This window comes from Boleophthalmus pectinirostris, unplaced genomic scaffold, assembly GCF_026225935.1.
Source record: "Boleophthalmus pectinirostris isolate CB_2022bp ecotype Guang Dong unplaced genomic scaffold, ASM2622593v1 HiC_scaffold_2, whole genome shotgun sequence".
Lineage (NCBI taxonomy): Eukaryota > Metazoa > Chordata > Actinopteri > Gobiiformes > Gobiidae > Boleophthalmus > Boleophthalmus pectinirostris.
In genome coordinates, this window is record NW_026571152.1 from 35622606 (window position 1) to 35637390 (window position 14785).

The following is a 14785-nucleotide window of genomic DNA, read 5'->3' on the forward strand; positions in this document are numbered from 1 at the left end:
TTAGCAGATGATGTTAGTGGCAGGAATGAGCTGCAATTCGAACAAAACCAGTAATATTTTGTTTGGACAAATCTGACTTTTAATCTACTGTCTGTCTCACATTCACTTTAATTTGCCACAAAGCTTTCCACGTGTGTTTCCTTGATTTGGCTGTGCTCTGACACACCGTGGTGATGGTAATTACGAGCGTCCGTAAAAGATGAATATTGTGACATCTGTGTTAATGAGTTGTGATAAAACACACCTGACCGGCCGGCCCTGTGCTGTTTGTGCAGAGGGCCCACATCACCAGAGAAATCACGGCCACGGACGGAGGGAACAGGAGCTCGTCGGTGGAGTTGGCCGTGACCATCACCAACGTAAAGAACCAGCCTCCGCAGTGGGAGCAGGACAGCTACTACGTGACCGTCCCCGAGAACACGGCCCGAGACACCCCCATAGTGGTAAGAATTAAACGGTCCACGCAGCATGGTTTAGTCCTGTTAAATCCTGTTTTAGTCCTGTTTTAGACCTGGTTTATACCTGGTTTAGATCTTGTTTAGATCTAGTTTAGACCTGGTTTTAGTCCTGGTTTAGACCTGGTTTTAGCCCTGGTTTAGATCTAGTTTAGACCTGGTTTTAGTCCTGGTTTAGATCTAGTTTAGACCTGGTTTTAGTCCTGGTTTAGATCTAGTTTAGACCTGGTTTAGATTTTGTTTAGACCTGGTTTTAGTCCTGGTTTAGATCTAGTTTAGACCTGGTTTTAGTCCTGGTTTAGACCTGGTTTTAGCCCTGGTTTAGATGTAGTTTAGACCTGGTTTTAGTCCTGGTTTAGATCTAGTTTAGAACCTGGTTTTTAGTCCTGGTTTAGATCTAGTTTAGACCTGGTTTTAGTCCTGGTTTAGATCTAGTTTAGACCTGGTTTTAGTCCTGGTTTAGATCTAGTTTAGACCTGGTTTTAGTCCTGGTTTAGATCTAGTTTAGACCTGGTTTTAGTCCTGGTTTAGATCTAGTTTAGACCTGGTTTAGATCTTGTTTAGATCTAGTTTAGACCTGGTTTTAGTCCTGGTTTAGATCTAGTTTAGACCTGGTTTTAGTCCTGGTTTAGATCTAGTTTAGACCTGGTTTTAGTCCTGGTTTAGTTTAGATCTAGTTTAGACCTGGTTTTAGTCCTGTTTTAGACCTGGTTTATACCTGGTTTAGATCTTGTTTAGACCTGGTTTTAGTCCTGGTTTAGACCTGGTTTTAGCCCTGGTTTAGATCTAGTTTAGACCTGGTTTTAGTCCTGGTTTAGATCTAGTTTAGACCTGGGTTCAGTCCTGGTTCAGTCCTGAATTAGTCCTGGTTTAGACTTGGTAAAAAAAAAAAAAAAAAAAAAAGAAGGGAATAGCCCAAAATGTGAAAACAGGAAAATACTGCTGTGTAATCCATTTATTTCAACAAAGTAACTGTAATCCAATTCCCACTCACTGAAACAGTAACTGTAATCGAATACAGTTACTCATAATTTGTACTCTGATTACGTAACTAAAAGGGAGAAAAATGCAATGCCAACTGGAATATGTATAACTGCAAATAATAACACTTGAATAAAAAAATAAAAATCACAAAAAAAAAAAGAATTATGCTCCAATTCAACATTAAACTTAAACTTATTATGTGATTAATACTGATGTGGGTGTGACGCTAACCGAAAGCACTGCTCTGTCAGAAGCTCTGTTAAACTTTGAGCTTTATTCTAACACAAACTGAATACAAAAAGCAGAGTTAACTGCAACTACATCAGGTGAAATGATTTGTGCACTTAAAAATGTCATATGTCTGAGTCAGAGGCCCAAGAATGCTCAGAAAAGTGCTGTTTAAATCTATTTTGGTGTTTTTTCTTGAGTTCTTATAACTTTATGACAGTGTTTCAGTGTTTAGTATTGTGTGCATTGTGTCACCATGGTAACTGCTGAACATTCAACCGATAGATATACAGGTAGGAAGACCCCCGGCGGGATGTCACTGCAAAGTATCAATAGCTAAGAGCAAAAAATAAATAAAAAATGTACTAAAATTCGTAAAAGTAAATAAATGTAGAGAAAAGTAGAGGAATGGTGATTTGGTGATGGTGATGTGATTTTCAACAAAAACAGTGAGATGTGTGAAGAATCCCTCAGTCGTCCAGGTAGAATCCACGGCGAGGAGAAAATTCAGTTTGTCGACTGCACAAAAGTTAGTTTGGTTGAAGACGTTTTGCAAGTTGGTTCTTCAGTTCTGGTCAGACGCTGGTGGACACTTCCTTATATCTGCAGGGAGAAGCTAAATGAAACTAAGCCTACGTTCAGACTGCAGGGCTTAACGCTCAATTCCGATTTTTTGTGAAATCCGATGTTTTTGCGAGGTCGTTCACATTTCCAGTTAAATGGTACTTGTAAGCGATCCCCTGTGTGAACGTTAAACGGCCCGAAAGTGTCCCGCATGTGCACTGGAGGACGTGATGACGTCAACCGCAGCGAGCGTCTCTGTGTTTACGGAAGTTGTCCAAACATGAACACGAGCATTGATCACCTGGCAGATTTTAAAGTTTCTCTCGTACCGGAGCCAGAACATGAACAACTTACTTGTTTTAAGGAGGAGATTGAGAAGGAGAAGGACGAGGTTTTTGGCCGTGGTGTTTTGTGGGACTATTCCGCTCTCCTTGCGTGTTTCTAACACAATTTAGCGGTAAGCGTAACTCCTTTTTGGAAACATGCGCAGAGTCACGATGTAGCGTCCATAGCTCCAATTTATTTCTCCACAAAGGTTCCAAAAAACAGAGTAAAACTGCAAAACAGAAAAAGCTGCATTTAGCACAGTGCAAAATATAACAGAGGTTAGCTTAACTACAAGCTACTACACCATATGATACTAAATCTTCAATAAAAATACATTTCTAATAACCATCCATAACAAATAAAGCAAGGATATTATACTTCTTATCTGTATAAAAAAAACAACTTACAGACAGTGAGGTCAAAGGCACGAACAAAAAAGCAGATCTTAAAGGATGAACACATGTGCTGCTCAGGGCAAACAAAAACAACATAAGGCTAACTTCCTGTCATGACTTCCTGTCTGTCAAGAGACCTCCAAAATAAAAGACAGGCAGCAGCAAATACAATCTACTGGTAAAAACAACTGTATAAAACAACATCTCAAAACATTTTTAGGGCAAAACAGGGACAGTCCATTGAAAGGAACGTGTGGATGTGGAGACGTAGCCAAGAGTGGTGAGTGGTGATGTGCTTCGCTTCAGTGACATGGAGTTCATTAACAATTTTCGCCTCCTTCAGCGCAGAATAGTGACGTTTGTGGCTTGTTGATAACGTGTAGGTCGAATGAATGCGCTTTGGCCGTTCAGACTGAAGTCGCATGTCAAAAGATCAGATATGTATCGGTTTCAGGACCACATTTTGAAGTGGCCCGGGTCGCATTTGAAAAAAATCGGATCTGTCATTAAACGATCAGATACAGGTCACATAGGGGTCAAAAAATCGGATTTGGGTCACTTCAGGCTGCAGTCTGAACGCAGCCTGATTGTTCTCTTCAAATCTAAATCAAAACAAACAAGAGAACAACAGGTGTAGCCAGGTCAGGTCCAGAGGTGTGGAAGCTCCTTTATGGCCATGAATTGTTCTGCTAATTAGACCCCACACCCTGTGCAGGTCAATAGGCCGAACTAACCAACAGAAACTGTAAACAAGTTGGTGTGTTAGTTTCAGTGTAGTTTGCTCCTCCCTGCAGATATAAGGAAGTGTCCACCAGCATCTGACCAGAACTGAAAAAGCAGCTTGGATGAGCTGCGAAACGTCTTCAACCAAACTAACTTTTATCCAGTCGACAAACTGAATTTTCTCCTCGCCACAAAAACGATGAGAGTGACTGAAAAACTTGTTCACTGTTGGTTAATGTCAGCAACCTTGTGACTGTAACGTTATTTGAGAGAGACACAAACGATCTCGCCTGTTGTACTTCCAAGTAATTCAGCTCTTTTTGCTCAGACTGAGTTAAAATAAAGCTTAGAGTAAAGTCTAACAAGCCTCAGACCGAGTAGTGCTCACAGTTATCGATGACATCAGCTGCAACAGATCAAGCAAAAGATGTTCATTTTGTCTTCTTATGTACTTTAACTTCTTGGGTTCTTTTTAAAGACAATGCAGTAAAGTGTTTTTACCTTGTTGACATGTTTCGGCTGCTGCTGCGAGTCATCTTCAGAACTGTCACCGGTGTTGGTGGTGACGTGTCGTATATCAGCTGTTGTTACTTCCTGTAGGCGTGGTCAGACCTGATGGACCTGACCTCGCCTCCCGTCGCCCGGTGTCTCTGGAGGAGGGTGTCCCAGGTGTGTGAAAGGAGGAACGCGCCGTCATCACGGTTAATGCTGTCCGTGCCTCGTTTCCTGATTTCAATGGCCTCCTTGATCCACCGTTTGAACTTGTTGTTTTCCGATCCAATGACCCGAGCCCCGTCCCGATCCATAATGTGGTTGTTCCTTTTACATTGGTCTGATATGGCGGATTTTAGGTTTTCCTGTTCTGCTTTGTCTTTTTGTGTTCTGGTGAGTCTCCCTGACGTTTGGAATGCGAGAAGGAGACTCACCAGAACAAAAAAAGACAAAGCAGAACAGGAAAACCTAAAATCCGCCATATCAGACACTGTAAAAGGAACAACCACATTATGGATCGGGACGGGGCTCGGGTCATTGGATCGGAAAACAACAAGTTCAAACACTAGATCAGGGAGGCCATTGAAATCAGGAAACGAGGCACGGACAGCGTTAACCGTGACGACGGCGCGTTCCTCCTTTCACACACCTGGGACACCCTCCTCCAGAGACACCGGGCGACGGGAGGCGTGGTCAGGTCCATCAGGTCTGACCACGCCTACAGGAAGTAACAACAGCTGATATACGACGGTGACGGTTCTGAAGATGACTCGCAGCAGCAGCCGAAACATGTCAACAAGGTAAACACACTTTACTGCATTGTCTTTAAAAAGAACCCAAGAAGTTAATGCAACAGATCAATTCGTTGCTGTATATTTGTGTGGTTTCTATGGTATTATATTTCAGTGTTTTCTATTTTTGCTCTTAATTCTAATCTCTCCCGTTGTGTTTGCTCTCCTCCTCTAAACTAATGAACACTTTCAGCTTTACCGTGACAGGATGTTGTCTTTGTACGCTAAAAAATGCTACACAGCCGCCTTGTCAGAGTGGCCAAAAATCGAGTGCACTGTTAATTTGATGCTCTAGGTAAAATATTTGATTGGTTTGCGCGCGTCAAGGCAACTTTCACAACTTGGGCTAATTAAATCCTTTCAGAGTGTCTCCTTTGATGTGAAAAGTATGTCCGTGTCAATCTGGAGATTACGTTTTTATAAATATGTTTTCAGCCAAGGTCTTTGCAAGGGGAGCCAGACTAGTTATCAGTAGTGAGAAATCAGTCTGTCTGTGGCTTTCAGTATTCTCAGTTATATTCAAAGGATGTTGAAAGACTTTAATACAAATGTCCTGCTTTATTCATTCTATGATATGCTCTTTATCCTGTTAGAAAAGCAGCGGAAATGTTCTATATTACGCCAAACTGACTCTTCTGAGATTTAAGCCGCGATTTAACGTCATTACCTCATCGAAAACAGACCCGGAGTTGTGTTTTGCTTCGTTCACTGTTTGGTCTAAACTTCCAAAAGCTCAAAATGCTCAGTTCCACCTTGTGATGTCATGAAGTTGGTTTTAAGTTAACAGCTACATTTAAAATCCAGGTATCGTTCGTTCGTTTGTTTTTCAAAATAAAACTAAAAATAAGAAAATGAAAACACAATTATTTTCTTCATTATTTGTCTCCAAAACCAAAATGATTAAATGGGTAATGATTTTATTTTATTTTTTTCAGTTTTTGGTTTTGTGTTGAAATGAATAATGGAAAAAAAAAAGAATAACGGCCGTTTCCCGTTTCTGTGGCTCAAACTGCGATGCCGCTCTTTTGTGCCACAACAGAACTAAACCAGGACTAAAACAGGACTAAATCAAGACTAAACCAGGACTAAATCAAGACTAAACCAGGACTAAAACAGGACTAAAACAGGACTAAACCAGGACTAAACCAGGACTAAATCAAGACTAAACCAGGACTAAACCAGGACTAAAACAGGACTAAACCAGGATTAAACCAGGACTAAAACAGGACTAAACCAGGACTAAATCAAGACTAAACCAGGACTAAACCAGGACTAAAACAGGACTAAACCAGGACTAATTCAAGACTAAACCAGGACTAAAACAGGACTGAACCAGGACTAAAACATGACTAAACCAGGACTAAATCAAGACTAAACCAGGACTAAACCAGGACTAAAACAGGACTAAACCAGGACTAAACCAGGACTAAATCAAGACTAAAACAGGACTAAACCAGGACTAATTCAAGACTAAACCAGGACTAAAACAGGACTAAACCAGGACTAATTCAAGACTAAACCAGGACTGAATCAGGACTAAACCAGGACTGAATCAGGACTAAACCAGGACTAAATCAAGACTAAACCAGGACTAAACCAGGACTAAAGAGGACTGATCCCAGGACTGAACCAGGCTAAAACAAGACTAAAACGGTTCTAAACCAGGTCTGAACCAGGACTAAACCAGGACTGACTCCAGGACGGAACCAGGAGGACTAAACCAGAACTGAACCAGGAGTGTGGAGACGGGCCCGGAGGTGCGCCCGTGTAGACTGTCAGATGACTGCAGGTTTTAGTCACGGTTTAGTCCTCATTTAGACCTGGTTCACACCTGGTTTAGTCCTGATTTAGTCTGTATGTGACGCAAAAGTCCGGCATTGCAGTTTAAGTCACGTAAACGGGAAATGGCTGTTATCTGTTTTTTCAATTATTAATTTAAACACAAAATCGAAAAGTGAAAAAAACGAATCATTCTTCTTTTTTTTTTTTTCATTTTGTTTTTGGAGACAAATCATGAAAATATTTTTGTTTTCTTATTTTTGAATTTGCTTTTGAAAAACAAATGAGTGAATGATACACGGATTCTAACTTTAGTTCAGTAGAGATTGAAAACTCCGGTGCTGAAATTTTCCAGATGATTCTAGTGAAGGTGTATGGAGTTTAAAAACACAGTGGAGCTCTTTCTGTATTACCACATGACATTACAAGGTGGAAATGAGTGTTTTCTGTCTGAGAGACGAACTAAATATCCAGTGTTTGTGCGTTAAACATGTGTAAATGAAACAAAATAAAACTCCAGGTGTGTTTGTGATGAGGAAAACAACATTACAACTTTATAACACACAAGTAGATCAAAAAAAATGGCGTAATACAGACACTTTAAACCTTGTGAAAAAGAATACAGCCCTTTTTGATGAATGCATACTCCCTTTACCATGCAAGGGAAGAACCAAATGTCAGTCAAAAGAATAAGTAAAGCTACATGGGCTTAGGCTGGCAAAAAGTAGATCCAGGAGCTTTCGCCTGTGATCCTACATTTGCTCAGTTCAGTTTTCGCTTCATAATATATGCGTTTGTCTCCTCTTCTGTGCCTCGCAATACAAAACCCCATCTGTTGCTTTCCTAGACCATCAAGGCAACGTCTCAGCTCGGCGACCCCAGGGTGACCTACAACTTGGAGGACGGGATGGTACCGGAGACGAACATGCCCGTGCGGTTTTACCTGTCCCCAAACCGTGAAGACGGGTCGGCCTCCATTTTGGTGTCAGAACCTCTGGACTATGAGACGACGCCGTTTTTTTCTTTGAGAGTTCGAGCTCAGAACGTGGCAGCCGTCCCTCTCGCTGCTTTTTCCACCGTTTACGTCAACATCACAGGTATTTTTATTAGTAACAGAGGCGGGTAGTTTCTTTTTATTTAAATTATGCAAGTAACTTTTTAAAGGACTTATATTAAACAAAACTGACTCTTGTGACCTTTAAGTAGAGGTGTAATGGTACAAAAATCACAGTTCAGTACATACTTCAGGTTTGAGGTCACAGTTCGGTTCATTTTCGGTACAGTTTGGGAACAAAATGCAAAACCATTTGCTTGCTGTTTATTTGTGTTTTTATTAAACCAACAATTTGTTTTAACAATACACAAACAGGAAAATAAAATAAATAATAATAATAAAGTGCTGCTTTATACATTTACACTTACATATACACATACATATACATTTTATTTAACTTATAAAATATAAAATATTAATAATATGTGCGGTAATACCGGCTTGTCAAAGCCTGATCCCGTCAGATCTCAGAAGCTCAGCAAGGCCTGGCCTGTTCTAATATTCTGTAAAGCGTCTTTGAGTGTCCAGAAAAGAACTATGTAAAACTGATGCATTCTTCTTCTTCTTCTTCTTCTTCTTCTTCTTCTTCTTCCTTCTTCTTCTTCTTATTATTATTATTATTATCAAACAAACAACAATGTATGAAAAAGATTATAAAAAATAAATTCCTTGTATACAGTAAACAAAACTTTTCAAAAAGTAAAGCGCAGCACTAACGGGGGGCAGGGGCAGAGATTCTGTGCTGGCGAAATTGAGGACTGCGGCGCGACAGTCGTAGTTTTGCAAGGATTCACGTGGTTTGTAGGGACATAGCCAAGGCGAGGGGCAATTGTTGTTAAGGCAGCTGCTCTAACTATAAAGCGCTGCAGGAAACACTGCCACCCCAATCACGGATGAGTTTTCTCATGAATATTAAAGAGCTGATCCTTCCCTGTAGCTGCACATGCAGTGATGGAATGTAAACACACACAATGCACAGCCCTGCACCGAACCGAACATCCAGTACCGAAACTGTTCAGCACAAATATATGAACCGTTACACCCCTATATTTAAGTAATGTTATAATACTGTTACCTCATCAAAAATGTACATGTAGTGTTGTTTTGTTTCATTCAGTGATTTTTGAATAATTCTTTTATTATCAGTCTGTTTACATCTCCAAAGCTCAGAATGCTGTGTTCCACCTTGTGATGTCATGAAGCGCTTTTACCTTTTAGTTCAGAAGAGATGGGAAATTCCAGGGCTGAGATTATCCACATGATTCTAGTCAATCAATCAATCAATCAAACTTTATTTATAAAGCACTTTTCATACAAAAATGTAACACACACACACACACACATTAACCTGCTAAAATACATAAAACGACACATAGTAAAATGTGAGGCTGAATACAGGCGAACCAGTTGAGAAAGCATCATCAGAGGAGCCGTCTACATCAGGAGCAGAGAGACGTCCACCACCACCAGGAACCACCACAGGAGCCAGGGGAGAGATGAAGCCCAAGCTCCAACTCTCCACCAGGAGCCCACGGGACAGAACCCGGCAGCCACAGCCGACCTCTGCTCCTGATGCAGAGGGCTCCTACAGAGGAAACACTGCATATCCTAAAAATAAGTCTAAAATAAATAAATATAAATTAAAATGTGTATAGTAGAAACAAGTAAAAAATATGATATTTCATTCAAAAGCTAAGCTAAAAAGGTGGGTCTTGAGCCTACTCTTAAAAACATGAACGTTCTCTGCAGCCCTGAGCTCCTCCGGCTGCAGTTCCATAGACGAGGGCCACAGTACTGAAAAGACGCCTCTCCGTGAGTGTGTGTCCTGACTTTGGGAATGACAAGGAGCCTGCTGCCGGAGGAGCGCAGGGTCCGCGAGGGTTCGTAAGGTAAAAGGAGTTCTGAAAGATAAGAAGGCCCAAGACCATTAAGACATTTAAAAACCAGTAAAAGAACTTTAAAATCGATCCTGAAACTCACAGGGAGCCTATGCAGTGATTTTAAAACCGGTGTAATGTAATGTAGTGAAGGTGTATGAAGTTTAAAAACATAGTGGAGCACTTCTTGTATTATCGCACGACATCACAAGGGGGAACAGAGTGTTTTCTGTTTGAGAGAAGAACCATAAAGCCTAAATATGCAGGATTTGTGTGTTAAACATGTGTGAATGAAATAAAACACAACTCCAGGTCTGTTTTTGATGAGGAAACAACATACAGGCCCTTTAAACAATCTTGAGTAAATTTTTTTGTTGATTCTACCCACTTCTGATTTGTACACATGAGCTCATATCTCTTCGGTGTCTCACATTTGTAGCAGTATAACTCCGACTTGTACAAAATGAATAGATCAGATATTTCGGGTTAGCAATCAAACCGCTTCTTAAGGAGATACTGAATTTTTAATGGGCCCCATGTTTTCTGCAATGACATTTTTATTTCTCAATTAAACGCGCCGAGCAGTTTACTTCACGCTGAATATTTCTCTTTCATTCTAGATGTCAACGATAATGTGCCCTTCTTCACCTCCTCCATCTACGAGGCCTCGGTGACCGAAGGGGCGCAGATAGGAACGTCGGTGCTGCAGGTGTCCGCCTTCGACAAAGACCTGGGCCTGAACGGAGAGGTGGGTCGCTCATATTTATGTTTGCTTTACAATAATAACTAGCCGATACTGGTAGTGATGTAATGATATTCACGATATGCATCTCACAGTTCGATATTTACTGTGGAGGCTGATTTTGAATTTTGAATATGCTGCATTTTCTTTTTAAAATGCCTTGACAAGACTTTGGTTCTGTCATAATCCAAAGAATTAAGATTTAAAAGTGCTTATAAAAGTTATTTCTTCATGTACTAGTAGTCGGCACCGAAACGGAGCAAAGGATCGTGGTCTAAGTAGTTGCCTCGGTTCTTTTCTGTCCGCGCGGCGTGGTTAAGTCCAGGCTAAATCCTGGTTTAGTCCTGGTTTAGTCCTGTTTTAGACTTGGTTTAGACCTGGTTAAGTCCTGGTTCAGACTTGTTTAATCCTGGTTCAGACTTGGTTTAGATCTGGTTTAGACCTGGTTTAGACTGGTTTAGTCCTGGTTTAGTCCTGGTTTTAGTTCTGGTTTAGACCTGGTTTAGTCTTGGTTTAGACCTGGTTTTAGTCCTGGTTTAGTCCTGGTTTTAGTTCTTGTTTAGACCTGGTTTAGTCTTGGTTTAGACCTGGTTTAGACCTGGTTTAGACCTGATTTAGACTTGGTTTAGACCTGGTTTAGTCCTGGTTTAGACCTGGTTTAGACCTGGTTTAGTCCTGGTTTTAGACCTGGTTTAGACCTGGTTTCAGTCCTGGTTTAGACCTGGTTTAGTCCTGGTTTAGGCCTGATTTAGTCCTGGTTTAGTCCTGGTTTAGGCCTGATTTTGACCTGGTTTAGACCTGGTTTAGTCCTGGTTTAGGCCTGATTTAGTCCTGGTTTAGACCTGGTTTAGACCTGATTTAGACCTGGTTTAGACCTGGTTCAGTCCTGGTTTAGACCTGGTTTAGACCTGGTTTAGTCCTGGTTTAGACCTGGTTTAGACCTGGTTCAGTCCTGGCTTAGACCTGGTTTAGTCCTGGTTTAGGCCTGATTTAGACCTGGTTTAGACCTGGTTTAGTCCTGGTTTAGACCTGGTTTAAACCTGATTTAGACTTGGTTTAGACCTGGTTCAGTCCTGGTTTAGACCTAGTTTAGACCTGGTTCAGTCCTGGTTTAGACCTGGTTCAGTCCTGGTTTAGACCTGATTTAGTCCTGTTTAGTCCTGGTTTAGACCTGTTTAGTCCTGGTTTTAGTCCTGGTTTAGGCCTGATTTAGACCTGGTTTAGACCTGGTTTAGTCCTGGTTTAGACCTGATTTAGTCCTGGTTTAGTCCTGGTTTAGACCTGGTTTAGACCTGGTTTAGACCTGGTTTAGACCTGGTTCAGTCCTGGTTTAGACCTGGTTTAGACCTGGTTTAGACCTAGTTTAGACCTAGTTTAGTCCCTGTTTTAGTCCTGGTTTAGACCTCGTTTAGTCCTGGTTTAGTCCTGGTTTATACCTAGGTTTGTCCCTGTTTTAGTCCTGGTTTAGACCTGGTTTAGTCCTGGTTTAGTCCTGGTTTTTACCTGGTTTAGTCCTGGTCTATACCTGGTTTAATTATCACGATATTTCGGTTCTTGTTTTGGATATTGGCACCAATACTGAAAAATTTGTTGAATCGTGTATCGGTTCCATGATACTGGTTAAGTCGATATTCAGGTTGGGCCTTTTTTGGATGTAATAAGACTCTTTACATTCAGATTTTGGCCTAGAACCTCTCGTATTATATTATATTATATTTTTTCATACAAAATTGTTCACTAGTTAATTGAAGGATAAATAACAGTTATATTAACACAATTGGATTTCATGTGTGTTAAGTTAACCATGTTTTAAAGAATTAAATGCTATTTTAACGTCCCTGCACTGGTATTGGTCAATATCGTGTATCGGCAGTTACATAAAGTGAAAGTGTTGATATTGGTATCGGAACTGAAAAAAGCAATAACAACCATAACAATAACAACGACAGTAATGATAATTAGGGATGTAACAATATCGATACGACATTTTCACGATATGCATCTCACTGTACGATATTTATTGTGATATATTGTAGAGACTAACAAAATTGTGAATATGATTTTCCTTTTAAAAGTTTTGGAAAATCCTTGGAGCCTTTGGTATTGTTATAATATGAAGAATTTAAAAGTGCTTAATCACAGTTATTCTTCATGTAGTTTGGATCATTTCAGAATTTCTGAATTTATTTGTCATTTACGCAGAAAAAAACACACAGAAACCAAACACTGCACTCAGGTCCAGGTCATCAGCAGCACAAATAATAATAAGAATAAATAGTTTTAAAATATCGTGTGTCAAATACAGTCTTTAAAAAAACAACCCCCACTCACCCCCATTTTCTAAAGTGCTTTCCAAGTCAGTGCTGTTTTGTAAGGTGCATTAGTGTCAAGGCTACATGACAGGATTGATCTGCCTAACAGCATCAGGGTAGAAATTGTTCTGGAGTCTGGAGGTCCTGGCCTGTAGGTGGTGCAGTCTTGATGCAAGAGCTGTAAATAAGTCCATGTGCTGGATGGGTGGACTCCGTGATGCTGTAGGCTTTTGTTCTGCACCTACTGATGTAGATTATCCAGCGACTAGGTCAGGAATCGGAATACACTAGACCAGGGGTGGGCAAACTTTTTGGCTCGCGGGCCACATAGGGTCCTAAAATTTGCATGAAGGGCCGGACAGAACACAGGATACGACGTGTAAAGAGCTCAGCTGCATTTTATTCGTATTTACGCTTATGTAGGAAGCACACTATGCGCTACGACATTGCCGCGAAAAATCCAGAATATATTAAAATTAACAAATCTGTTCCACTACATATCACAGGCGAAAGTGAATCGCAAGCGACTGTGTCTTACTGAGAAACAAAACCCACGCCACAAATCCACGTGCGGCACAACAAAAATCTTAAAACGCCGGAAATGCATGAAAAATAAAACATCAACAAGGTTTATTATTGTAATTTATTCCAATTCGGCAGGCCGGATTAAAAGGTATAAAGGGCCGCATATGGCCCCCGGGCCGTAGTTTGCCCACCCCTGCACTAGACGGTTTGCAAGAACTTTGGAAATTGTAGACCATGCACTTGCCAATCAGCGAAGAGCTATGAAGCCATGACGTCAAAGTCAAGTGCCTGTCTGGGTCCCTTTTGTGGTTGAGCAGAACAGTAAACAAAGCGGTCGAGATGGATGTAGACAAAGACAGACATTCTGGGTTGGCAACGATTCCCGAGATCCCGAACAAAGAGAATATTTGGCGAATTTTATCAAGGGGAAAGACGTTATTGTCCTTCTTCCTGCAGGATTTGGGAAAAGCTTAATATACCAGTTAGCCCCGGTAGCGGCGCATTACCAAATAGCAGCGATTGGTTAAATAAAAAAAAAGTACCCACCTACAGTCAAGTGAATGAATCCTAATGCTGCGAAGTCAGACGGTTTCCACGAAGTGAAACTGGCTGATGAATCTGGCTAATTAATGTAAGTCCTTTTGGGGTTTTTGCCTCTTCCGACACCTACTTTTTAAAATCTATTTATTTTTTATTTTTTTTATTGTTATGTTATATACGTGTAAAATAAATAAATAAATACATTGTCATAGTGTCATATCCAACCCATGTCCATTGCAAGGTAATGTCCGAATGTTCACAATATGTTTAGAGAAAATAAAACAAAAAACAAAAAAAGGAAGAAGGCAGAGAATGGCTCATCGAAGGGATCAAATTTATCCTTGTATATTTATAATCTGTTGAAATTCTTACGATTATATTGTGACTTTAATATCACATTTTAATCTTGACATTCCTGCTAATTAGAAATTAGAAGTACAAATGTGAAAAGTTAAAATTCACAATGTAATGTCTGTCGAGGTGCATTACATACGTCACGGACCAAATAGCAGCGATTGGTTAAATAAAAACTACTACTACTGTTGAGTGAATGAACCCTAATGCTGCGAGGTCAGACAGTTTCCACAATGTGAAACCGGCTGATGAATCAGACTAAATGTAGATGTCTTCAGTGCAGACTACAGTCACAGATGTGCGCAGCAGTCCTTTCCTCTCTGCCACAGTGCTGCTCCTGAACCACACATTCATGTTGGAGGTGAAGCTACTCTTCACTGCACACCTGTTAAAGGCCGCCAGGACAGAGGGGCCCGGACCTGCTTTTTTTGGCGCCAAGGTAGAAAGTAGAGATGTTGATGTGCTTTCTTTAGTACGCAGCTGGTATTGTTCGACCAGGTGAGATTGCTCATGATTTGGACTCCCTGGTATTTGAAGCTAGAGACCAATCAATCCATCTCCATTGTTGTACAGAGGGGAGGTGGCACTGGGTTCCCTGCGAAAATCCACAATCATCTCCTTTGTTTTCTTTACATTGAAGCAC

The 14785-nt window shown here is 40.7% G+C and overlaps 1 protein-coding gene across 1 annotated transcript in view; it reads left to right on the forward strand.

Annotated features, from left to right (window-relative positions):
• LOC110165906 (neural-cadherin-like) overlaps positions 1-14785 on the forward strand; it is a 456074-nt gene that overhangs the window by 234131 nt on the left and 207158 nt on the right. The window contains exons 12-14 of the mRNA XM_055155988.1: positions 276-443; positions 7586-7835; positions 10290-10417. Of these exons, the coding sequence (XP_055011963.1) occupies positions 276-443; positions 7586-7835; positions 10290-10417 (546 nt within the window). The remainder of the gene's footprint in view (positions 1-275; positions 444-7585; positions 7836-10289; positions 10418-14785) is intronic.